Source organism: Oratosquilla oratoria, chromosome 10 (genome assembly GCF_046742065.1).
Source record: "Oratosquilla oratoria isolate Oo_2021 chromosome 10, ASM4674206v1, whole genome shotgun sequence".
In the NCBI taxonomy this organism is placed as follows: Eukaryota; Metazoa; Arthropoda; class Malacostraca; order Stomatopoda; family Squillidae; genus Oratosquilla; species Oratosquilla oratoria.
In genome coordinates, this window is record NC_134786.1 from 25,336,430 (window position 1) to 25,363,593 (window position 27,164).

At 36.9% G+C, this 27,164-nt stretch overlaps 1 protein-coding gene across 2 annotated transcripts in view; it reads left to right on the forward strand.

Moving 5' to 3' along the window:
* The window catches only part of LOC143029161 (cytosolic 10-formyltetrahydrofolate dehydrogenase), a 136,315-nt gene extending 109,842 nt beyond the window's left edge, over positions 1 to 26,473 (forward strand). For both annotated transcript variants that reach the window (XM_076191644.1, XM_076191643.1), the window contains exons 14-16: positions 6,866 to 6,985; positions 7,196 to 7,446; positions 25,523 to 26,473. In XM_076191644.1, the coding sequence (XP_076047759.1) occupies positions 6,866 to 6,985; positions 7,196 to 7,446; positions 25,523 to 25,778 (627 nt within the window). In that variant the 3' untranslated portion in view covers positions 25,779 to 26,473. The remainder of the gene's footprint in view (positions 1 to 6,865; positions 6,986 to 7,195; positions 7,447 to 25,522) is intronic.
* Positions 26,474 to 27,164: the final 691 nt, after the last annotated feature.

A 27,164-nucleotide genomic window follows, 5' to 3' on the forward strand; every position in this document is an offset into this window, starting at 1 on the left:
ATGAATACAGTCCTGATGAGTGAGGTCTGGGTACAGGCACCAGAAGTGCCCCTTCTGGAAGCAGCAACTGCATGTCTCTGCAAATGCCTTGCACTGATGTCCATTTAAAGAAATATTAAAAGAGCAGATGGAAGAAAATACAAAAGAAACAGTTATAAAAGTAATTAAAGTGAAGAAAAATTTGATGAGAGACACAGTTGACAAAGGAAAGTGCATTGTGGTCCATGGTATACAGGAAAAGCATGATATGTATAGATACCAAAAAGAAAAGGAGGAGAAGGAACTAGTCAAAGAAATTCTGAAAGAAATACAGGATGAAGATCAAAATCTTGTTAAAGAAATTGATGAGATTCACAGGATAGGCAAATACTCAAAAGAAAAACATCACAAACCTCTAAAAATAAAACTAGAACACAAATGATGGCAGAGGAAGTATTATCAAAAGCGGTCAAACTGGCAAATAGTGAGAAATTACAAAATATAAGAATACAAAAGGAAATGAATGATGAGGAAAAAGAGAAAGACAAAGCACTCAGAATTGAAGCAAGTGATAGGAATGAAAAGAGAACAGAGATGAAAAATGAGTTTTTTTGGAGTGCTGGATTTGAGACTGAAAAAATGGTATATAAAAAAATGGAAACCTAAACCAAAAAAGAAAAGAAAATGTGAGAATAAAAGTGGCATACACAAACATGGATGGTATGATCTCTGGATTCAATGAACTATCTAGAAATAGAAAAACCTGACATCATGGGCATAGTAGAGACAAAATTGAAAGGACTGCTATTAACAAGCATAGTGGGACATGGTCTGTAACCACTGGGCAAAAAACTGAACTGAAAAGCAAGGAGGAAGTGTCATGATATTGACCAAAAAAGGTTTTTTAAATGTGACAAAGATAATTGAAGGTCAGGGAAATACAGAAGTAATTATGATTAGAATTGCCAACAAAAAGATGGAAAGCAGAAAATTTGTAGTAGTTTATGTACCACCAAAAACCCATGCGTGGCCAGATTGTGAACATTCCAAATTATTGGAAGAAACAATAAAGGTGCTAAACGAGTTACTGAAAGACGGTGGAAACATAGTAATCATGGCGATTTTAATGCAAAAGACATAATTTGGGAAGAAATGACAGTTAAAGGGGAGATGATCTCTGGAGCAACATGCTACTAGATATGACCATCGAATACACCCTAACACAATGGGTTAAGGAGAATACTAGATATATAGAAACAATGAGGAACCATCAAAACTAGACCTAATATTAACCTCTGAACCAGATATTGTGAACAGAATGGAGTATAAAACACCAATTGGAAAAAGCGACCATATACTAATAGTTTGAATTAAAAGAACAGAACAACATAGAAATGATAAACATAGAGAACAACAAAATGGACTTGGTAAAACTAAGGAAATTTTTCCAAAAGTCAAATTGGGATAGGTTCTCTAAAGAGGAAACAAATATGGAAGACAAATGGAACATATTTAAAGAAAATAATAAAGGGAGTTAATAAATATGTACCAAAAAAGAAACAAAAATAAATTTGTATAAAATGTTGGTTCAACAATAGATGTAGTGAGGCTAAAGCCAGGAGAGATAAAGCTTGGAAAAAAGATAGGAAAACATCTAAATGGCAAACATATAAAAACTTAGAAATGAATATGTAAACATACGCAGGAAAGAAAAAAGAGAATATGAAAGGGATATCATAGATAAATGTAAGGATCATCCAAAACTCTTTTACAGATATATAAATTACAAACTAAAGGATAAACATGAAATAGTAAAATTGTGTGAAGGAGATAAAGAGTACATAGACGACACAGAGATGGCAGAAGTTATGATCAGACATTTCAGGTCTGTTTTTACAATTGAGAGCTTGCAATCCCGGGAGGACGAACAACTAGAAAGTTCACCCATGATGAAGGAAATAAAAATAACACAGAGGGAAATATGAGACCAAATAAAAAACCTAGATGTTAGAAAGTTGCACAGACCAGATGAAATTGCAAATTGGATATTGAAAGAGTGTATAGACAAACTGACAGATAAACTACACAAGATAATAGACTTCTCATTAAAAGAGGGGAAGGTACTGCAAGATTGGAAAGATGCAAACATAGTACCAATACACAAAGGAGGAAACAGGGAAGATCCTTCAAACTTTAGACTTGTGTCCCTCGCAAGCACAGTAGCAAAACTATGCGAAAAGATTATCAGGAACAGATGGACCAAACACTTGGAAGAAAATAAAATTATAAACCCCAAACAATTTGGTTTTAGAGGTGGAAGATCGTCCATCACAAATCTAATCTGCTTTTACTCGAGATTAATTGAGATAATACAAGGAAGAGATGGATGGGCAGACTGCCTTCCTGGATTTGCAGAAAGTTTTTGACAAGGTACCACACAAAAACTTAAGTAGAATTAAAAAAATAGGAGGAATTCAAGGTAAACTGTTGGAATGGGTGGAGGACTTCTTAACTGGGAGAAAAATGAGAGTGGTACTTAGAGACAAAAGTTTGAAATGGGAAGATGTAAAAAGTGGCATCCCACAAGGCTCTGTTTTGGCTCCTTTAATGTTTGCCATATACATAAATGATATGGACGAAGGAGTAAATTGTTACATGAATTTTTTTGCTGACAATGCCAAATTACTCGAGAGTGAAAACAGAAGAAGATTGCAGATCACTACAAGATGACCTGGATAAAGTATGGGAATGGAGCCAGAAATACGAGATGAACTTCAACATCAAGATATGTAACATAATGGAATTTGGAAGAGGCAAAAATAGAGTTTTGGGAAAATATACAATTGGAAAAAAAGTAGTAAAGAAAGTAAACTCAGAGAGGGACCTAGGAGTATCTCAAGTGACTTGACACCTGACAAACATGTAATAAATTATTCGGAGAGACTTACAACTTATTAAGATCAATGAAAGTGCCTTCGACTACATGGATGAAGAGATGGTTAAGAAAATAATTATTACATTGATAAGACCGAAACTAGAATATGCTATATCAATGTGGGCACCAAGCACAAAGAAATTAGAAAGAATCCAAAGAGCAGCGACAAAGATGGTACCCTTACTATCAAATTTGACATATGAACAAAGATTGGAGAAATTACAGCTGTCAACATTGGAGCAGAGAAGGGAAAGAGGCGACTTGTTGACCATCCTCAGAAATATGAAAGGGATGGATGTTCTCGATAGAGATGATGGTTGTGCTGTTGTATCTGATAGCACAGTTTTAAAGAGAAAGTTGCCTCATTTTAGCTCTGTTTTTACTGCTGAACTGCTGGCAGTCAGCAACACCCTCAAATTTCTTTTTAATTCTGTTCCATGTAATTAGAACATCATTATTTTCAGACTCCATGAGCATTGTATCCTCTCTAAATACATTATTACCTCGTCACTTTTTAATCCAAGAAATACAGGACTGGTTGATTCTCATTAACAACAGAAAGAAAATAAAAGTAAACTTTTGCTGGGTGCCGTCCCATGTGATCACTGGAAATGAACAGGCCGATGCTGCAGCCAAAGCCGCCACTAAGCTCAACCATATAACAGACCAAAAGATCCCACATACAGACTTCAAACAAGTAATTCATCGTTATACAATGGAAAAGTGGCAAGAACAATGGACAAGGCTGGACGGTAGTTACAAGTTAAAAGAGATTCACCCCTTGGTGAACCCTTGGAAGTGTCCTTCTTTGGACAGAAGGTCAAGTATTGTTCTAACAAGATTGAGAATTGGCCATTCCTACATTACCCATAAATTTTTTATGGCAAGTGGAGCAGAAAGGCTGGCCCCCCAATGTCCCACTTGCCAAGTAGTTTTTACAATAAAACACATTTTAATTCAGTGCCCTGCAGGGCAAATTTTTTAACAAATTTATCTTTTAAACAAAATTTAGGGGAGGAAGCTCATGTGAAGAATGTTGTAAAGTTTTTGAAAGACATCGGTTTATTCTATGAAATTTAAGATTGTGTATATGAGTGCTTGTGAGTATATGTTTTTGTGAATGTTTATTGTTTTTACTGTTTTACTTGAATTTTTATCTATATGAGATAAATATGCGCTTAATGGCCTACCGGCTCCGGCGCTTGGCCTTCGAGCCAAAAAAAAATTCATAAATTTAAATTTCGATAGAGATGACCTATTGAAATGGGACAAGAGAGAAATAAGAGGACACAATAAGAAGCTAAAGAAGGACAGTTACAGAAGAGACCTGAAAAAGAACAGTTTCCCACACAGAATGATCGATGTCTGGAACAAACTAAACAGTGAATACCAGAACTATACACGAGTTCAAGAATAAACTGGACATGGAGAGATACAAAAATGGGTCACAACAAGCATAGCTCCTGTCCTGTAAAATACAACTAGGTAAATACTGCTTGTACGCATGCCTAAACTGCTCTCGGCAGGCTTTTTCTTGCCTGCCAGGCTGATGCATTGCTGCCACCTCAGCAAGGTGAGACTGAGAGGGGTGGAGGTGGCAAGTTGTTGACCGCAACACAGGCCACATAGTCCAATGGATGCACTATGGTCACCCAGTACCAAAAAGAATATAAAGAAAATTGAAAGAATCGAGAGAGCAACCACGAAAATGGCCCCAGCACTTTCAAACCTGTCATATGAGGAGAGACTGGCTAAATTGAAATTACTGACTTTGGAACAAAGAAGAGAAAGAGGTGACTTACTGACTATCTACAGAATCATGAAAGGCACTGAAGTCCTTGATAGAGAGGACTTACTAAATTGGGACAAGAGAAACACAAGAGGACATGATAAAAAAAAAAATAAAAAAGGATAGTTATAGAAGAGATCTGAAAAAAAAGAACCGTTTTCCTCACAGAGTGGTAGACATCTGGAACAAACTGGACAAAACAATGGTGTGTGCAAAAACCATACACAAATTTAAGAGCAAACTAGACACTGGGAGATACAAAGATGGGACACCATGAGCATAGTTCCCCTTCCCATAAGATACAACTAGGTAAATATTTGCTATTCCCAACTCTCACACATGCCCTACTGATGTAAAAACTTTTGACTGCAGATATTGTGCTATGATACACAGCCACAACACTGCATAAAGCATCTGTTAACCCTATTGTGCACCCTTTTCAAGACAATGAAAGCCCCTTTTGCCTACCACTCGCATATCATGCAACACCCCCTATTTCTTAAACCCACCCTGCTCTTCCTCAATTATTCTTTAGTATATGCCAATAAATCTTACTGACCACACTTGACCCCTATTCTATATTCCTTCCTATTGTATGGCAGGAGCACTGAAAAGTGCACGCAAGGAGGAGAACATTGAGGAAGTGCAAAGGTTAGTGATGCAAGACCATCGAATATCTGTGAGGATGATATCTGAAGCTGCTGGTATTAATATTGGCACAGTAGAGACAGTTCTGACCGAAGATCTGAAGCTCCACAAAGTCTGTGTCAAGTTCGTGCCAAAGATCCTCTCTGACGACCAGAGGCAGTTTCATGTGGAATGTTGCACTGGCATTCTTGAAATGATAGAGGCTGATTCAGGTTTCCTGAATAAGGTAGTGACTTGCAACAAGAGTTGGGTGTTCACCTACGACCCTGAGAGTAAGCATCAGAGTGCTTAGTGGAAGCACGCGACCTCCCCCAGACCCAAAAAGGCAAAGATGAGCAGGTCACAAGAGAAGGCCATAGTCATTCCTTTCTTTGACTCCCAGGGGCTCATTCACGTTGAATGGGTTCCTCAGGGTCAAACCATCAATAAGGAATATTACCTTACTGTTCTGAAAAGGTTCAGGGAGAAGATGAGGAAGAAGAGGCCTCAGCAGTGGAGGAGTGGTCAGTGGTGGTTCCACCAGGACAATGCCCCATGCCACAAGTCGACGCTGGTGACCACCTGGATGGCTGACAGGGAAATGAAAGTGGTACAACACCTACCCTACAGCCCTGACCTAGCCCCTTGTGATTTCTTCCTGTTCCCACGCATGAAAGATAGCCTCAGGGGAACCAGATTCCAGTCACCAGAGGAGCTGAAAGAGGCACCAGAAAGTTACCTGAAGGGACTACTGAAAAATTACTTTGATGAGGTCTTCCAGGATTGGGAGAGACACATGCAGAAGTGTGTACCGTATATGCGAGAGGCAATTATTTTGAAGGAGACAAAGTTTTGTAAGCTTATGAAAATAAATAGTGCCTCTCCTGACATTTTCTCATTACTTATTAAATGGAGGAGTATAAAGTCACACCCCAATGCTGGTACATTAAACTATCTTACAAGTCACTCCACTCTAACTACTTTACCCTTTTGTCAGACATTCTATATGACATTCAATCCAGGTGCCTTTCCATCTTTCATTCTCGTCATTGCTACTTGGTCAGTATCTCTTTTGCTGTAGCTTTATTTAAGTATCTTCTACTGTCAAAATGAAAGCATCCCTTTCCTTTTCTACAATGAACAACTTTAACTTTTCCATGTGCTCAGTATATTTCATGAGTGCATGAAGGAGGGGGGTCACCATGTACTGAAGCCATTGGGGTAAATCAGCCTCAGCTGTTGGGCCCCTCTGTGAAGGTATTGTACAGTCGCTGTATTGCCTATGACCCAAGCAGTGTAGTGGGAAACAGGAATGACCCTTCATCCATGAAAAGCTAAGATGGGAGGGACAATGAATGGGTTTTTGGATGGATATGGAATGGATGTAGAGCAGGTGTATGTTTTGAGTCGGCCACCTTCTTAAAAAAAAGGAGGGGAAGGCCTATTGGTATGTATTAATTTGTGTTCCAACTCGGAGCAACCTATTGACTATAGAGTGTTTGTCTTGTTAATAAAACCTACTTCTAATTCTGCAGGCCATGAGCAGTGTATTCTTCAACAAGGGTGAGAACTGCATTGCAGCTGGCCGTCTTTTTGTAGAGGAAGCTATTCATGATGAGTTCCTCAGTAGAGTTATAGAAGAATGCAAAAAAATGGTTAGTGTTGTATTTATCATTTAATTTGATTGCTAAGGTAGATACGACTTGTAATGAAGTTGCAAAGTTTTTCTATATATAGTGTAGATCAGCTTCAGGTTTGATATGAAAATGCTTCTTGTATTATTTCTGGTTAGGGAGCACTCTTTTTATAGCATTAATGTTTGTTGTCTAATGGATGGTTAGTATTTCATGAATATTACTTGACAGGCTATTGGGGACCCTTTAAATCGTGGCACAGCTCATGGGCCCCAAAATCATAAGAAGCACTTTGATTCTCTCATCGACTATATTGCCACTGGTGAGAAAGAGGGTGCAAAACTAGTGTATGGAGGAAAGCGTGTTGACCGACCTGGGTATTTCCTTTACCCAACTGTCTTCACAGATGTTGAGGATCATATGTTCATTGCCAAAGAAGAGAGCTTTGGACCCATCATGATTATCTCTAAGTTCCCCAATGGGTAAGTAGATTTTTGTTAATTTCTTTTTCCTCCCCAAATAAGTGTTACCATCAAAGCAAGCTGGCTAGGCATGGAAATGGGAAAAACATTACTTGCACTCTAATCATGAATGGAAAGTTGATACAATTAGAATGGAGGAAGAGTGAAAGTTAAGTGACAAAGATGTGGCTAAGGATGTATGCAATATAAGAAGTATTGGATTGTGGAAGGAGAGGAATGACAAGTGATTTGAAGAATTGGAAAAAATGTAGGAGAAAATGAAGGAGCTGGCTGGAAAATGAAAGAGTATAGTAGAGTTCAAGAGTGCAAGTGTCATGATCTGGCATGTTGTTTTTGATTCAATGTATCAAACCTGGCCACAATTTGATCATTTCTATCAATCCAACTGCCAGTGTACTTTATGCCTATTATAGGGAGATTTTCTTACATCGGATATGAAATATGTACAGAGTGAACTTACTTTATATGAGGGGGGTTTGAGCAAGGGCATGAATGTGTTGGCACAGCACTCGACCCTCTTTTTTTTATGTGGGGGCACATACAAGTGCCAATGGCAGGTGCCATTTTGCTATATAGGCCTAGTCTATATTCCTATTTACCTGGCTTCACACAATCCTTCCACTTCTTTATTTTTGTGTGAAGAAGGTTACAATTTATCATGTGTTATCTATCTGAACCTTGCGAAGAACTAAACATGATTTGTGATGGCACTACTTTCCTATGCCATCATTGTTGTATTGACCCTTGACCCTTCACTACAAATTGTTCCATTTGAGTACTCTGCTGTACTACATAGCAATTTTCCTGTAATTGATCATTTATCATAAGTTACCTATTATTGTAGTCCTATATCTCATTATCCAGCTTAAGATTAGCCTAGTTGTGGTTGAATTCAACATCAATTTATGCATTGGCACCATAAGATAGCTAGTAACAGCAGTTACAATGTTATATAACTCTCGCAAGGATACGAGGACTAACATTACCTAACACAGCTTACATGAGCTATGGTGCTACATTTGCACATCTTTGTGTCATATTGTGACACGTCATGACATATCATGAAACATCATGAAACAAACTTAAAAGTGATGAGGGATGAGGACAGGGTATCTGAGGAATCTAAATAGAATACTCTTATGGAAATGGGAAACTGGAGTGAGAAAGCCAAAGCAGATGTAGGAAAGTAGGAGTAAGAATACAAATGGATGTCATGCACTTGATATATATATTCCTTGAAAAAAAATTCTGCTTGTGGATGTGTGTTGACATTCAAGTGCATGTGTTTACCTAGTTGTATCTTATGGGAAGATGAGCTACACTCATGGAGTACCATCTTTGTATTTTGTAATATCTAGTTTGCTCTTAAATTCATGTATGGTTTTTGCACACACTATTGTTTTGTCCAGTTCATTCCAGATATCCACCACTCTGTTTGGAAAGATGTTCTTTTTCAGGTTCCTTCTATAACTGTCCTTTCTGAGTTTCTTTATATGTCCTCTTTTATTTTTCTTATCCCAATTTAGTAAGTCTGCTCTATCAAGAACTTCCATGCCTCTCATGATTCTATAGATGGTCAGTAGGTCACCTCTTTCTCTTCTTTGTTCCAGACTTGGTAATTCCAGCTTTGATAATCTCTTCTCATATGACAGTTTTGAAAGTATTGGGGCCATCTTCATAATTGCTCTTTAAATTCTTCCAATTTTCTTAATATTCTGTTTAGTACTGTGTAGGCATTTATGTGCATATGTATAGGAATTTGAATGCACATCTTCATATGTGTATTTACCTAGTTGTATTTTGCCGCAGGAGAGCTATGCTCGTAGTGACCCGCAGTTGTATCTTTCCGCATCCAGTTTTTTCTTAAAATCATATATAGTTTTAGCACTCACTGTTTCCTCTTTCAGTTTGTTCCATGTATTTACCTAGTTGTATTTTGCGGGAGGAGATCTATGCTCATAGTTACCCACAGTTGTATTATTCTGCGTCCAGTTCTTTCTTAAAATTGTGTATAGTTTTAGCACTCGCTGTTTCCTCTTTCAATTTGTTCCATGTATCTATTACTCTGTGTGGAAAGCTGTTTTTTATTTATTATTTGTTTTTTTCCAGATCTCTTCTGTAACTGTGCCCTCTTGTATTTCTTCTGTCCCATTTTAGTAGGTCATCCCTATCAAGGATTTCCATCCCTTTCATATTTCTGTAGATGGTTATCAAATTGCCTCTTTCTCTTCTTTGTTATAGAGTTGATAAGTTTAGTTTGTCCAATCTTTGTTCATATGTCAACTTGCAAAGTAATGGTGCCATCTTTCTGGTTTCTTTGTTTTTTTGTACTAGGTGTCCATAGAGACGATGTGTATTCCAATTTTGGTCTTACCAGTGTAATTAGTATCTTCTTTACCATTTCCTCATCTATACAGTCAAAGGCCACTTTCATTGATCTTATTAAGTTATAAGTTTATCCAACTATTTTGTTAACATGTTTGTCTGGTGTCATGTCATTTGAGATAATTACTTTGTACCAATTTGATATTGACCTGATATTCTATTTTTTTTTTGTTTTTTTTCAAATTCCATTGTACTACATTTCTTAATGTTGAAATTCACTTCATTCTTTTCACTCTATCTCTAGACTTTGTCCAGGTCTTCTTGAAAAGACTTGCAATCTTCTTTTGTACTTACTCTCTTCAATATTTACCTAGTTGTATTTTGCGGGAAGGGGAGCTATGCTCGTGATGTCCCGCCTTTGTATCTCGCAGTGTCTAGTTTGTTTTTAAACTCATGAATGGTTTTTGCGCATACTATTTCATTGTCCAGTTTGTTCCAAGTGTCCAAAACTCTATGAGGAAAACTGTTTTTCTTCAGTTCTCTTCTATAGCTATGTTTTTTTATTTTCTTTCCATGTCCTCTTGTGTTTCTTTTGTCCCAGTTAAGTAAGTTCTCTCTATCGAGTACCTCTGTGCCTCTCATGATTCTGTAGATGGTCAATAGGTCACCTCTCTCTCTTCTTTGCTCCAGTGTCGGTAACTTCAGTTTAGCCAATCTCTCCTCGTATGATAGGTTTGCAAGTGCAGGTGCCATTTTTGTAGCTGCTCTTTGGATTCTTTCTATTTTCTTTATATTCTTTTTGGTACTGGGGGACCACAATGTCGCCGCATACTCTAATCTAGGCCTTATCAATGTAACCAATATTTTTTTCATCATGTCTTCGTCCAAGTATGTAAACGCCACTTTTATTGATCTTAGCAAGTTGTAAGTCTCCCCGACAATTTTGTTAATCTATATATCATAGGACAAGTCGTTCGTGATAATTACTCCCAAATCTTTTTCGGATCCTACTTTCTTTACTTCTTTGGTTCCAATTGTATATTTTCCTGATATTCTGTTTTTGCTTTTTCCAAACTCCATTATGCTACACTTCTTAGTATTAAAGTCCACTTCCCATTTCTGACTCCAGTTCCATACCCTATTTAGGTCTACTTGCAGTGCTTCACAGTCCTCATCAGTTTCTATTTTCCTTAGCAGTTTGGCGTCCATGTCATTCATATAGATAGCAAACATTATTGGAGCCAGCACAGATCCTTGCGGTACTCCACTGATCACCTCTTTCCAATCTGAATATTTTTCTCTGAGCACTACTCTCATCTTTCTACCAGTCAGAAAGTCCTCTATCCATTTTAGTAGGTTTCCTTGTATTCCTCCTATGTGTTCCAGTTTTTTTAGTAGTTTTCTGTGTGGTACTTTGTCAAAGGCTTTTTGCAAGTCTAGGAATGCACAATCAGCCCATCCATTTCTTTCTTGCACTATGTCTATTAGTCTTGAGTAAAAGCATATTAAGTTTGTGGAGCATGATCTTCCTTGTCTGAATCCGAATTGTCTTGGGTTTAATATGTCATTGTCTTCCAGATGTTTTACCCATCTATTCTTGATTATTTTCTCACAAATTTTGGCTATGGTGCTTGTTAGTGATACTGGCCTATAGTTGGTGGGTTCTTCCTTGTTTCCTCCTTTGTATATTATATTGGTACAATGTTAGCGTTTTTCCAGTCCTCGGGTATCTTTCCTTCTTTGAGTGAGCTGTTTATTAAGATGTGTATTTTGTCTGTTAGTTCTTCTTTGCACTCCTTTAGAATCCAATTTGCAATACCATCCGGGCCATGTGATTTTCTGACATCCAGCCTTGATAGATGTTCTGATATTTCCTTTTGTGATGCTGTAAACTCATTCATGAGGGGAGATTTCTTGTTTTTATCTATGTCACAATTTGGTATTTTCTCTCTGGTGAAAACAGATTTAAAGTGATTGTTCATGACTTCGGCCATCTCTAAATCTTCTGTGTATTCTATGTTTCCTTGGCATAGTTTCACCATTTCCTGTTTGTTTTTAAGTTCACCATTCACATACCGATAGAATAGTTTGGGTTGCTCTTTGCATTTGTCTATAATATCCTTTTCATGGTTCCTTTTTTCCTCTCTTCTCACATTAACATACTCATTTCTACAGTTGACATAAATTTGCCATTTGCTTTGTTTTTTGTATTTTCTCCACTTTTTCCAAGCTTTGTCCCTTCTGTCTTTTGCCTCACTGCATCTTTTGTTGAACCAACATTTAATGTACTCTCTCTCTCGCTTTTGTCTTGGTACATGCCTGTTTACACCTTCATTGTAGTTTTCCATCAATATATTCCATTTCTCTTCCACTGTTGTCTCTTCCCTGTAAAATTTTTCCCAGTTTGCATTCCGGAAGAATGTCTTTAGTTTTGTAAAGTCTGTTTTGTTGTACATCAGTCTTCCTTTCCTATGCTTTTCGTTCCTCTCTATGTCTATTTCTTCCTTTAGTACAGTTTCGATGAGTACATGGTCACTCTTTCCAATTGGTGTCTCGTACTGGACTTTATGCACTATTTCAGGTTCTGTTGTAAATATTAGATCTAGTTTCGATGGCTCTTCATTATTTCTGTACCTTGTGTTTTCACGGACCCATTGGGTCATTGTGTACTCCATGGTCATATCTAGCAGTACATTGCCCCACGAGTCATCTCCTCCTTGCACTGTCATGCTGTCCCAACAAATTTCTTTGCAATTGAAGTCCCCCATAATTACCAGATTACCCTTACCCATTAGTATCTCATTTAGTGATTTTCTTGTATCATCTAGCATTTTTGTATGTTCGTTTTCTTTCCAAGCGCTTGTTTTTGGAGGCACATAAGTCACCACAAACTTTCTACTTTTCATATTCTTGCCTTCGACTTTTATCATGATCAATTCAACATTACCGTTGCCCTCTGCAATATTTGTCACCTTTAGGTCTTTCTTGGCCAAGAACATGATTCCCCCTCCCTGTTTCTTGTCCCTGTTTTTTATCCAGTAGTTGTATAAACCTTGTCCGATAACAGTGGATGGTATTTCACCTCTTAGTTTAGTCTCTACAATTCCCATTATGTCTGGTTTTGCTTCTAACAGATAATCATTGAGTTCGTTCAGTCCCGAAATGAGTCTGTCAATGTTGGTATAGGCCACTTTTAATTTTCTTCCTTCTCCCTGGTTTCTTCTTCCCTTGGTTTTTTCGTTTTGATGCGCCATTGTCTTAATCTCAAGTCTATTACTCTCCACTGGAATTCTTTGCATTCTGTCTCTGATCTCTTCAAGTTTTTTTTCCTTTGCTTCTTCTCTTAGTGCCCTTTCTTTTTCTAATTCCTCAGTACTCATTTCTCTTTTTATCCATATCTTATTGTACTTTTCACTCTTTGCCAAGTTACCTACTTTTTCAAATATGTCTTCTACTACCATTTGTGACCTTAGTTTTATCTTTAGAGGTCGATTCCTATCCTTAGTATAGCGACCAATTCTGTAAGTCTCTTCTAGGTCTGTGCCTGAATCTCTGTCTCCCCCCTGAATTTCATTAAGGATTTCTACTGCTGTCTCTTTTTCTTCTTTTTCTCTCATGTACCTCGCCAATCCTTGTTTTTCTTTTAGTCCATAAACCACAATACATTTCTTCCTATCTACTGTATCCCTGACCCAATTTGCTTTTTCGTTAATCACTTGAATGATTGTGTCTTTTGCATTATCTTGCATTTGCTGCTTGACTATTTCTTTGAAAGCAATTTCTTTATTTTCAATATTTTCTTTCCACTTCTTAATTTCCTGGATACTGTCCCCATCTGCAAAGAAGTTCATATAACATTCCATGCCTTCATCCATGTCGTTTATATAAATAGCAAACATTATCAGAGCCAATACAGAGCCTTGGGGGACTCCGCTTACCATATCTTCCCAATTTGAGTTCTTTTCTCTAAGTACCACCCCCATTTTTCTTCCGTTCAAGAAATCTTTCATACATTCCATTAATTTTCCTTGTATTCCACCTATTGTTTCAATTTTTCTTAGTTTTTTGTGTGATACTTTGTCAAAAGCCTTTTGTAAGTCCAAGAAGGCACAGTCTGCCCAACCATCTCTTTCTTGTATTTTTATTAATCTTGAGTAAAAGCATATTAATTTTGTAGTACATGATCTTCCACTTCTAAATCCAAATTGTTTGGGGTTTAGTATGTTGTTCTCTTCCAAGTGTTTAATCCATTTATTTTTAATAACTCGCATATTTTTGCAATTGTGCTTGTAAGGGATACAGGTCAATAGTTTGTTGGATTTTCTTTATTTCCTCCTTTGTATATTGGTACAATATTTGCATTTTTCCAATCTTGTGGTACTTTTCCTTCTTCGAGTGAGAAGTCTATCTTGTGTATTTTATCTGTAAGCTCATCTATACATTCTTTCAATATCCAGTTCGCTATTCCATTGGGCCCATATGACTTTGTGACATCAAGGTTCTTTATTTGGTCTCATATTTCTTTATGTCACCGTTATTTCTTTCATTTTGGGGGGATCCTTCTCGCTGTCCTTCATCCCATATATGTGAGCATTCAGTTGTAAATACAGACCTAAAGTGTCTGGTAATTACTAAAGCCATTTCTACATATTCTATATATTCTTTGTTTCCTTCAGGTTGTTTCACTATTTCATGTTTGTCTTTTAGTTTGTCGTTTACATATGTAAAATAGTTTAGGTTGGTCTTTGCATTTGTCTATATCTTTTTTGTAATTTCTTTTTTTCTCTGTGCCTATAACTACATATTCATTTCTCAGTTTGATATATGTTTGCCATTTAGTCACTTTTTTGTCTTTCTTCCATTTTTCCAGTCTTTGTCTCTTCTGTCTTTAGCATCACTACACCTTATATCATACCAACACTTTATGTAAACCCTTTTCTGTTTCTGCTTAGGTACATGTTTATCTGTTCCCTCCTTGTATTTTTCTTTAAAAGTGTTCCATTTCTCTTCCAGCTTTGTTTCATCATTTGAAAATCTTTCCAACTAGAGTTTTGAAAAAAAAATTCTAAATTTTACAAAGTCAGCTTTGTTGTATATCAGTCTTCCTTCTCAATGTTAATCATTTCTTCTCACATCATTTTGTTCCTTAAGTCAAACTCTATTAGTATGTGGTCACTCTTCCCAATTGGTGTCTTATAATCCATTTCGTCCACAATTTCAGCTACTCAGAAGTGAATATCAAGTCTAGTCTCGATGGTTCTTCATTGTGTGTATATCTAGTGTTTGCTTTGACCCATTGAGTGAATGTATAATCAGTAGGACGTTGCCTCAGAGTTCCTCTCCACCTTTTATTGTCAATTCTTCCCAATTTATTTCCTTATTTCCTTTATTGTTAATTCTTTCCTTATTTCCTTTTATCGTCAATTCTTCCCAATTTATTTCCTTATTTCCTTTATTTCCATAATTACTATGTTTTATCCATCTTTCTGTGTCTCGGTTAATTCAATCTTTGTGTCTTCCAGTAATTTTGAGTGTTCACTGTCCAACCAAGCCTTAGTTTTTGGGGGAACATATACAGCTATAAACTTTCTGTTTTTCATACTGCTATTTTTGATTTTGTGATCAATTCCATATTTTCTTTACCTTTTGCTATCTTTATTACATTTAAGCCCTTTCTAGTCAATAGCATGAATCCTCCCCCCTGTTTATCCATTCTATTTTTCTACCAATAGTTGTATAAACCTTGTCCCACCATACTTGATTGTATAGGACCTTTCAATTTTGTCTCCACAATTCCCATGATGTCTAGTTTCTTTATTGACAAATAGTCATTTAATTTATTCCAGAAATCATACCCTCCATGTTTGCGTATGCCACTTTAAATTTTTTCTTTTCTTCTCTTTTTTAGTTTGTTTCCATTTTTCTAATGTACCATTTTCTTGGTCTAGTATAAAAAAAAAAAAAAAATAAAAAAAAAAAAAAAAAAAAAAATCAGTCTCCAATCTTATCTTGTTTTTTCCTTAGCTTCATTTCTCTGTGCCCTGTCTATCTCTATTTCTTCTTCATTCATTTCCTTTTTTTATCCACACATTTTTGTAATTTTCACTGCTAGTTTTGCTGCTTTTGATAGTATTTCTTCAGCTATCATTTGAGTCCTTAGTTTGATTTTCATTGTCCTGTATTTTTTTTTTCTTTTGAGTATGTACCCAAGCTATGCACGTCAATTTCCTTCTCCAAATCCTGACCCTCATCCTGAACTGCTTTCAGTATCTCCTTCACAATTTCTGTCTCTTTTTCTCTTTAGTATTTGTGTACATTGTTTTTCTTTGATACCATAGGCCACAATGCATTTCTTTTTATCCACTGTGTCTCTCACCCAGTTTTCCATTTCTTTGATTACTTTAATCACTGTTTCCTTTGCATTCTCTTTTACCTGCTGCTGTACTATTTCTTTGAATGAGAGTTTTTTATTTTCCTGTTCCTGTTTCTACTGATTTTTTATTTCATTAAGATCGGTCTCTTTGATTGATTCTCCCATATTTTTGGTTACTGCTTGTAATTGTTCTTTGACCTCTTTCTTTGTTTTTGTTTCTAACCTCATTTTCCTTTCTTTCATTTTCTCTTTTAATCATACTTAGATCACCTTTTAGATCATTTAATTTTCTTATTATCTCATCATTAGTCCTGCATAAGTTTGATACCTCTAATTGCAAAGCTTTGTGGTCTTATTTTAAATCAATTCTTCTGCCAAGTTGTTAATGTCTTGATTCCCTAGTGCCCTGCTAATCCTATTTTCTCTTTCTGTAGCCATAATTTTATCCAATGCTCCCCTTTCCCTCGGAAATCCCAAAAATACTTCATTATCATACCTGTAAGTTGTCTTCAGAGTGACACTAATACATGTTTTCTTTGGGGTTACTTCCAGTGGCGATTCCACTCTAGTTATATCTAATCCTCTCTTTGTTGGTTCATTGATTTTTTTTCTTCTTTACTATCCTCCATTCTGTGCTAAAAGCTATACTTTTTCAAGTACTGGATTAGATACCTTACCAGTCACATGAGAACATAATGCTACATCCCAAAAACAACAAGGCATTTTTCCTGATTCAGCAACAAAGCGCTAGGTCAGAGCTCAATGTTTGGACTTCCTTCCTCTACGATGATGAAGCAGTGTGTGGGTATTTACCAAGTTGTATTTTATAGGACGGGAGCTTGATGTGCATGTATCCAAGTTTATGAACACGTTTGCCTAATTTCAATTATACAAGAACATAGCCATACTCATGAGGTTCCATCTCCTGAATTCAACATATCACACTTTCCCTTAAATGCATTTATGGTATTTGTTTTCACTATATCGACATTTAAGACATTGCACTGGTCTATGCATCTGTATGGAAAACTGTTTTTCTTGGTATCCTTGAGACATGTAATTTATTTAATTTGTAATATGCCCCTTGAGGTTCTGTCCCATAACAAGAGATCATTTCTGGCCATGGGTGCAGGTGTTGGGTGCATGCATCTGAATATTTGAACATGTCCACACCTGAATATCTGTAGATGTGTATTTACTTAGTTGTATTATACAGGAAGAGAGCTATGCTTGTAGTGACCCGTCTTTGTATCTTTCAGCATCTAGTTTGTTCTTAAATTCTTATCAGTGAAACAGATATTTTCTTTACCATTTCCTCATCCAAGTAGTCAAAGGCCACTTTCATTGATCTTAGTATATTGAAGGTTTCCCTGATAATTTTGTTGATATGCTTCTCTGGTGACATGTCTTTGCTGGTAATTACTCCTAGGTCCCTTTCAGAGCTAATTTTTTTTACTTCCTTTGTACCAATTTTATATTGCCCTGATATTCTGTTTTTACTTTTTCCAAGCTCCATTATACTACATTTCTTGATGTTGAAGTTCATTTCCCACTTTTGATTCCATTCTCAGACTTTATCCAGGTCTTTCTGTAGTGATTCACAATCTTCCTCTGTACTTTCTTTAGTAGTTTTGCATCATCTGCAAAGAAGTTCATATAACATTCCACACCTTCATCCATGTCATTTATATATATGGCAAACATTATCAGAGCCAATACAGAACTTTGTGGGATTCCATTTATCATTTCTTCCCAGGGTCATGTTTTTGTCTCTAAGTACCACCCTCATTTTTCTCCCATTCAAGAAATCTATCCATTTCAATAATTTTCTTTGTACACCACCTATTATTTTGATTTTTCTTAGCTTTTTGTGTGGTACTTTATCAAATGCTTTTTGTAAATCTAGGAAAGCACAGTCAACCCATCCATCCCTTTCTTGCATTATTTCTATTAAGGATTACAAAGGCGGAGCATGCCGACAGGAGACCTTTTGGTACATATCTAGGTCAAATGCGAAAAGAAATCATAATAATAATAAAATAATAAATAAAAACTATAATAATGTAAATAACAAATAAAATACATAAATAAATGCATAGATATATTTCAATAATAAACAAACAGGTAAATAGTAAATAATAATAAATTGACATATAACTAATAATAAATGAAAAACAGACAGACAAATGATAACAAAACAAAAACAAATAATATAAATCATAATCGTTACAGCATCTTGCTTAGGTGTTTATCTAAATGATACTTAAAGCTTCGAACTGAACTACATAGCACTACCTGTGCAGGAAGTTTATTCCATTCATTAACTACACGGTTGGCAAAGTTGTTTCTACCTACTTCCAAATTGAATCTATTTCCGGACAGTTTGAGACCATTGTTTCTTGTCTGATTCTCATTCAATGTGAAAATTTTGTCACTTTTGATGTTGTCAATTCCCTTTAGCAGGTTAGGGCATTGTTACTTGCCGCAAAGATCGAGGGAATAGCGGTTCAAATCCGGCCACCAGTGAAGTTGAACCAAGGGCATGGTTCATTAAATTCCACACTACAAGGTCCTCTGTAAGGGGCACCATCCTAGCCTTCTGATAGGGGGGAGTTTGTGATGTTAAACCAAACCGAAAAGCAAATCATGTTAGTGGCATATGATCTTCCATATCTAAATCCAAATTGTTTTGGATTTTGTATATTATTTTCTTCCAGAAGTTTAATCCATTTACTTTTGATAACTTTTTCACACATTTTTACTATTGTGCTTGTAAGGGAGACCAGTCTATAGTTGGATTTTACTTGTCTCCCCCCCCCCCTTTATATATTGGTACGATATTTGCATTTTTCCAATCTTGTGGTACCTTTTCCTTCTTTGAGTGTATTTACCTAACTGTAGTATACAGAAAATTAGCAATGCTCAATGGGTCCTGTCTCTTTTAATACATTTTCTTATCATAGCTAACCTTAGATTTGAACTTGTGTATTGTTTGAACTTGGGCTATATCACTTACTAAGCTATTCCAAGTATTTATGCAACAATATAGGAAATGTTATTTCTTCACATCCTTTAGACATGTGGTTTTTCTTAATTTGCTCCCCATGACCTCTACCCCTCCTCTCTTTAATAAGGAGATCTCTTCTGTCAATGCAATCTATCCCATTCAGTGAGCCGAGTAATGTTATCATATCACCTCTTTCTCTTTGTTTTTTCAAAGTTGGACCTAGTAGTATTAGTCTTTCTTCATATTTTTTATCTGCTAGGCTGGGGACCAGTTTGGTTGCTGCCCTTTGTATTCTCTTGATTTTTACACTCTTCACTGCGTGGGGGCCATACTACTAACAGATATTCCAGCCTTTGACAGATCAGGGTTTTAATGAGTTTTTTAATAATCTCTTCATCCATATAGTGAAACCCCATTTTGATTTTCTGCAGTAGTTTGTGTCTCTCCCACAGGCCTGCTGATATGTCTGTTAGGTGACAGGTTGTCTTTTATCAACACTCCCCAAATCTTTCTCTTTTGCTTTTGTAATGAGTTTACTTACCAATGAAAAGTTTAACCACTTCAATATGACTCAAATTCTTGTGCACAGCATTGGCTGCCATATGTAATTTGCATCACATTACTTGCATTATAAGATATATAATGTTGCTGCTGTATTACTCATTCTCTTTTACTCCGAGTAATAATAAGCATAGAAAATGTGATCAAACCAGTTCACAGAATCTGGGGTTAACTTGTGTACAACTACAAAAAATATAATCAAGACGCCGATGTCAGCATCCTTGTGTACCCACTTGCACCTCATGACACCACTCTTCCTTACAAGTACAATAGCAAAAATATGCCCAAAGTTATCAAAAGTATATGGATTAAACATCTGGAAGAGAATAATATACTAAATCCAAAACAATTTGGGTTTAGACGTGTAAGATTATGTGCCACACACTTGATATGCTTTTACTCGAGGTTAATAAAAATAATATAAGAAAGGGATGGATGGGCAGATTGGGCCTTTGTAGATTTACAAAAAGAATTTGACAAAGTACCACACAAAAAGCTACTAAGAAAAATTGAAACAATAGGTGGAATACAAGGAAAGTTATTGGAATGGATGAAAGATTTCATGAATGGGAGAAAAATGAGGATAGTACTTACAGTAAGACAAATACTCAACCTGGGAAGTAACGATAAGTGGAGTCCCACAAGGTTCTGTATTGGCTCCAATAATGTTTGCCATATATATAAATGACATGGATGAAGGTGTGGAATGTTATATGAACTTCTTTGCAGATGATGTAAAAGTGTGAAGAGAGGAAAAAAGGAGCTATGAAAAAGACATAGAAAAATGTAAGGAGTAACCCAAACGATTCCATAGATATGTGAATGGTAAACTTAAAAATAAACAGGAAATGGTGAAACTATGCCAAGGAAATATAGAATACACAGAAGATATAAAAATGGACGAAGTCATGAATAATCACTTCAAGTGTGTTTTCACTAGAGAGAAGGCACAATATTGGGACAAAGGAAATGAAGTGCAATCTCCCCCCATGAGTGAGATAATAGTAACACAAAAATAATGGAACATTTATCAAACCTTGATGTCAGGAAATCACATGGCCCACACTGAATTGCAAATTGGATTCTAAAAGAATGCAAAGAACTAATGGACAAAATACAGGTAAACGTCGACTTACGATGGCATTAGGTTTCGATAGATCCATCGTAAGACGATTTCATCGTAAGTCGATCCCCAATTTGTGTATCACTGTTCCGTGGTCACTGTACCTAGCCTACCTGTATATTAACCACCAGAGATACTGAATATAGCCTATCAAACATGTACAGTAGTTTATTTAATTATTTCTATCCTTTTTACCATATTCAAACACTATAATATGTATTTTCAGTACGGCTTAAATCTCGCGGGCAGCAGCCAATGCCAGCCGTACGACGTGTCGTAATAATACTCGCATCATAAAATATAGTCACCGCTTATATCGATCGTTCTCTCTTTCACCCGCGAATTTTGAAAACCACAGAGAATGGGATTCAGTGCACATTTGAGAGAATGTAAAAACACAGGGGCGACTACAATAAATATAATCAAGACGCCGATATGGCAGCCTCGCGAATCCACTTGCTCCTCATGACGCCTACGTGTGCGGCACCGTATGGAAGGAGTTAAATATATCATATCGTCGTCATCGTAAAGTCGAACAATCGTAAGTCGCGGCCATCGTAAGTCGACGTTTACCTGTATACAACATAATAAGTTGCTCACTTAAAGAAGGAAAAATACCAAAAGACTGGAAAAATGCTAACATTGTACCAATATATAAAGGAAGAAAACAAGGAAGAACCAACTAACTATAGACAGGTCTCACTAACAAGCACTATAGCCAAAATTTGTGAGAAAATTATCAAGAATAGATGGGTAAAACACCTGGAAGAAAATACAATAAACCCAAGACAATTTGGGGTCAGATAAGGAAGATTATGTACCACAAACTTAATATGTTTTTACTCAAGACTAATATAGTACAAGAAAGGGATGGATGAGCTGATTGTGCTTTCTTGGACTTACAAAAAGCTTTTGACAAAGTACCACACAATTTTTTTTATTTTTTTTTTATTTATTTTTTTTTTTATCTGGAACATATAGGAGGGATACAGGGGAACCTACTAAAAAGAATGGAGGGCTTCTTGATTGGTAGAAAGATGAGAGTAGTACTCAGAGAAAAATATTCAGGTTGGAAGGAGGTGATTAGTGGAGTTCTGCAAGGATCAGTAATGGCTCCAATAAGGTTAGCTGTTTATGTGAATGACATGGATGGTGGTGTGCAATATAACATGAACTTCTTTGCAGACAATGCTAAATTCTTAAGGAAAGTGAACACCGAAACGGATTGCGAATCACTACAGGAAGACCTGAATAAGGTTTGGAAGTGGGTGTAAGAAATGGGAAGTGGACTTCAATATTAAGAAGTGTAGTATAATGGAGTTTGGAAAAAGTAAAAATAGAATATCATGACAATATCAAATTGGAACTAAGGAGGTAAAGAAAGTGGGATCTGAAAAATATTTGGGTGTAATTATCTCCGACTTGTCCTATGATAAACAAATAAACAAAATTGTCGGAGAATCCTATGACTTCCTAAAATCAATAAAAGTGGCATTTATATATTTGGACAAAGAAATTATTAAAAAGATATTAGTCACACTGATAAGGCCTAGATATGTGGTGATATTGTGGTCACCCAGTACCAAAAAGAAATAAAGAAAATCGAAAGAATCCAGAGAGCAGCCACAAAAATGGCTCTTGCACTTTCAAACTTGTCATATGAGGAGAGACTGGCTAAATTGGAGTTACCAACTCTGGAGCAAAGAAGAGAGAGAGGTGACCTACTGACCATCTGTAGAATCATGAAGGGCACAGAAATACTTCATAGAGAGGGCTTGTTAAATTGGGACAAGAGAAACACAAGAAGACTTGGAAAGAAACTCAAAAAACATAGTGTCCACATAGAGTGGTGGACACTTGGATTAAACTGGACGAAAAAATAGTGTGTGTAAAAACCATTCATGAATTTAAGAGCAAAGTAAACACTACAAAATACAAAGGCAGGACACCATGATAGCTCCCTTTCCTGTAAAATACAACTATGTAAATATAACTAGGTAAATACTAAAGAGAGTAAGTACAGAGGAAGATTATAAATCGCTACAAAAAGACCTGGACAAAGTCTGGGAATAGAGTCAGAAGTGTGAAGTGAATTTCAATGTCAATGTAAAGTTAATTTCAACATCAATGTGAAGTGAATTTCAACATCAATGTGAAGTGAATTTCAACATCAATGTGAAGTGAATTTCATCATCAATGTGAAGTGAATTTCAACATCAGGAAATGTAGTATAATGGAATTTGGAAAAAGTTAAAATAGAATATCAGGACAATATCAAATTGGTACAAAGGCAGTAAAAAAAGTCAACTCGGAAAGGGACCTAGGAATAACTACCAGCAATGACATGGCACCACACAAACATATCAACAAAATGGTCGGAGAAACTTTCAATTTACTAAGATTAATGAAAGTGGCCTTTGACTACTTGGATGAAGAAATGTTAAAGAAAATATTAGTTACATTGATAAGATCAAGATTGGAGTATGCTGCAAAACTATGGTTGCCCAGTACTAAAAAGAACATAAAGAAATTAGAAAGAATCCAAAGAGCAACAACAAAGATGACACCAATGCTCTCCAAATTGACATATGAACAAAGATTGTCCAAACTGGAACTACCAACCCTGGAACAAAGAAGAGAAAGAGGAGATCTACTGGCTATTTACAGAATTATGAAAGGGGTGGAAGTCCTTGATAGAGATGATTTACTAAAGTGTGATAAAAGAAAAACAAGAAGACATGAATTTTTTTTTAAAAAGAATAGTTACACAAGATACCTGGAATGAATACCTGGAATGAATTGAATGAGGAAATGGTGAATGAAAAAACTATACAAGAATTTAATATCAAACTGGATGCTGAAAGATGCAAAGACGGGTCACTACGAGCATAGCTCTTCCTGTAAAATACAACTAGGTAAATACATAGGCGTCATCATACCGAAGTGGTTAAGGATGGTCTTTTGCCACTATTGCCCATTTTCAGACATTCCAGACATTTGGATGCATACACCTGAAAGCTTGCACTTGAAAGGAGACAGACTACATTGACAGAAGAGATATATTGATCAGAGAAGAAATACACAGGAGCAGTGGGCGAATTTTCTTCAGAAAGAAAAAAAAAAGGGGGGGGGAGGAGTTTTGAGGGAGTGAAGTGACCAGGCATTGGAAGGCAAGTGTCCCCCTCCCATGGTAGGGACAAGTTGTTTCCACAAGTGAATTAAATTTTCATGCATTGAATATCAATCCATAACTGCACTAAGTTATGTTACAAAAAATTCATATACATACATATACCAAGGGATTTTTACCCCCTTACAAGGGAGGTAGCCAAAGTCAAAAGGCATAATTCCACTCCCAACCATTTCATCCCCACCCACTCCACTCCCATTCACCACCCCTCCCTCTTGGCTCCTCCTGGATGACGGGTCATACCTATATCTCACCCATTGACCTGGGTCATAAGCAATGCAGAAAGACAGCAAAGCTGCTTCATTTAATCAGTAATCCCCCTCCCCATCTCCTCACTGAGAAAAAGAGAAGACGGGGAGAAATCCCCTCTGGCTTTGTCAAAATACCATTCACACACAACCATTCCCTAACCCTCCTCCACTCCCACCCACTTCCATGCATCACAGCATCATCCTTATACAACCATTCTCCACTCACCCCTATCTTGTCATCTCCCTTCCTCAACAGACATCCCCCTTTCTCTACACCCCTTTTACCCCATCCAACCATCTCATCCTTGGTTGCCCTCTCCTGTTCACTCCATCCACCACTGACTTACACTTTTTATTAATCTTCATTTATTCTTTATATGTGTCCAAACCATCCCAATAATCTTTCATCAACTCGATCTCCCAACTCCTTTTCCACCCCTGCACTCCTCACTTTGTTTCTCACTCTATCCAGCTTAGTAACCCCTACCACACTTCTCAGACAATCTTAAACACATCTAAACTCTTCCTCTCTTTTGTTTCATATTTCTGCCCCATACAGTGCTATTGGCACAATCACCCCTTCATACATTCTCCTCTTAACATCTATTCCCAAATGTCTATTTCTCATTAGACTTTTTAATCCCCCAAGGCATTTACTTGCTTCTCTCAATCTACATTCTACCTCCACTCCTCCCATTCCCACCACATGTGCCCTCAAATATCTAAGCTATCCTCTTACTCCATCCTCTCTCCCTTAATACTCACTTCCAATTTGCTGCCATCCCCCTTGTACATCTCATCACCTTATTTTTACCCACATTTACCTTAAACTTCCTTTCACACACCTTCCCAATCCAAACTCCACTAACTTCCTTAATCCCTCCTCTGATCCTGCTACAAGTGCAGTGTCATCAGCAAACAGCAACTGGCTTATCTCCCATTTTGCTCCATTTTCTTTAACCATCTCCAATCACTGACCCATTACCTTTTATTTTTTTAACAAAGCTGAAAAAAGGAAATAATGCTAAACTGTGAGAAATCATTCTTAAGTCTGCAGAATTTCACAGAGTCATGGGAATTTTGCATGCCTGAGAGTGGGAAAATAGTTTGGGCATATGGCATGAATGAATGAGGGAAGATGGATACTGATCCACTTTCCACTTCATGTAGGAAGTTTTCAGTGTCACATTCTTGAGGTATTTCTTTTGTAATCTTTGTTGCTAATGTTCTTTTACTCCATCATCAGGGATGTTGAAGACGTCATCAAACGGGCAAACGACACCGAATTTGGCTTGGCTTCAGGTGTGATGACTAAGGACCTGTCAAAGGCTTTACTGGTGTCTGAAAAGCTGCAAGCTGGCACTTGCTTTGTCAATACCTACAACAAAACAGATGTGGCTGCACCTTTTGGTGGCTTCAAGCAGAGTGGTTTTGGCAAGGACCTTGGAAGGGAAGCACTCCATGAATACCTAAAGACAAAGACAATAACATTTGAGTACTGAGGTGGAAATATGGCACAAGGAACTGTGATTGTGTAAATGCATATGTGAATGTTCATATATGTTTGTGGATTTGACTGAATGGATTGCATTAGTGAATTGTTATGCTCTGGCACATATTGTATGCTGTCCATTTTGGGTGGACATTTTGCATGAATTTCTGCTTGATTTTGGTAAGCAGTATATTTTAAATGTGGCTCATTGTATGCAGTGCTAAACAGACATCTGCTCAAGTTAGTGCTTGTTCATTGGTTTATTGAAAAGAAGTACAAGTGCAGACATTTTGATTGTATACATCATCAATGTTTTCCTCTTTATTACCGCACTCATACATCCTTATTGGTTCTGAACATGCATTTTGCTAATCTGAAACATAATGGGCATGGTTTTCTATCATCCTCATTTGGGATAATACTGATTAATCCCATCATCACTAAAGTGCACTGTTCAACTAAGGCAATAGCAAGATGCATTATTCAACAGAAGGGTAGATTTTAGCCTAAGTAGGGTCTGTTTTTAGACCCCTTCAGGCCAGGGTCCACATTCTAGTTGAATAGTCATGTGGCATTTGTCACATAAGTTCTAGTGTATTATAGTATTTGAAGGGGTTAGAATAATTAACATAGCATATGGTCTTCCTAATGTGTAATGAGAATGTAATTGATGTGCAAGTTAAATAAAGTGTTTTCATATTTGTCTCAAGTATTTTAATATTTTCAAATCTTGTACATGTACAAGGTGACAAAATGGGAAATAAAGAAGCCTGGGAATAAGTCCAAACACACATATACCATTTTCCTTTACAAGGGGAGTAGCTAAAGTTGGACATAAAATTCACTGCCACTGATTTCATCCCCACATACTCCACTCCCATTCACCAACCCTCCCTCCCTCTTTTCTTGGCTCCTGGATGACTGGTCATCCCTGCATCTTGCCCACTGCCCAAGGTCAGAAGCAATGCAGCAAAATACAGCACATCCACAGCAAGGCCACTTTATTTAATTGGTGACCCCCCATCTGTCTCCTCATGCAGAGAATGAGATGGGGAAAAATCCCTTTGGGCTTCATCAAAATATCATTCACAAACTCCCTAAACCCATCCACTCCCAGGCATCACAGCATCATCCATACACAATCATTCTCCACTATCCCCTACCTTCTGTCTTCTCCCACAACATTCCTCTCTTTCTCAATGCCCCTTTAACCCCATCCATCTATCTCGTCCTTGGTTGCCCCCTCGTGTTCACTCCATCCACCCCTGCCTTCCACACTTCTACCAATCTTTCTTCATTCTTTCCATGTGTCCAAACCATCCCAATACTCTGTCATCAATCCTATTCCCAACTATTTTTTCCACCACTGCTCTCCTCACCTTGTTTCTTACTCTCC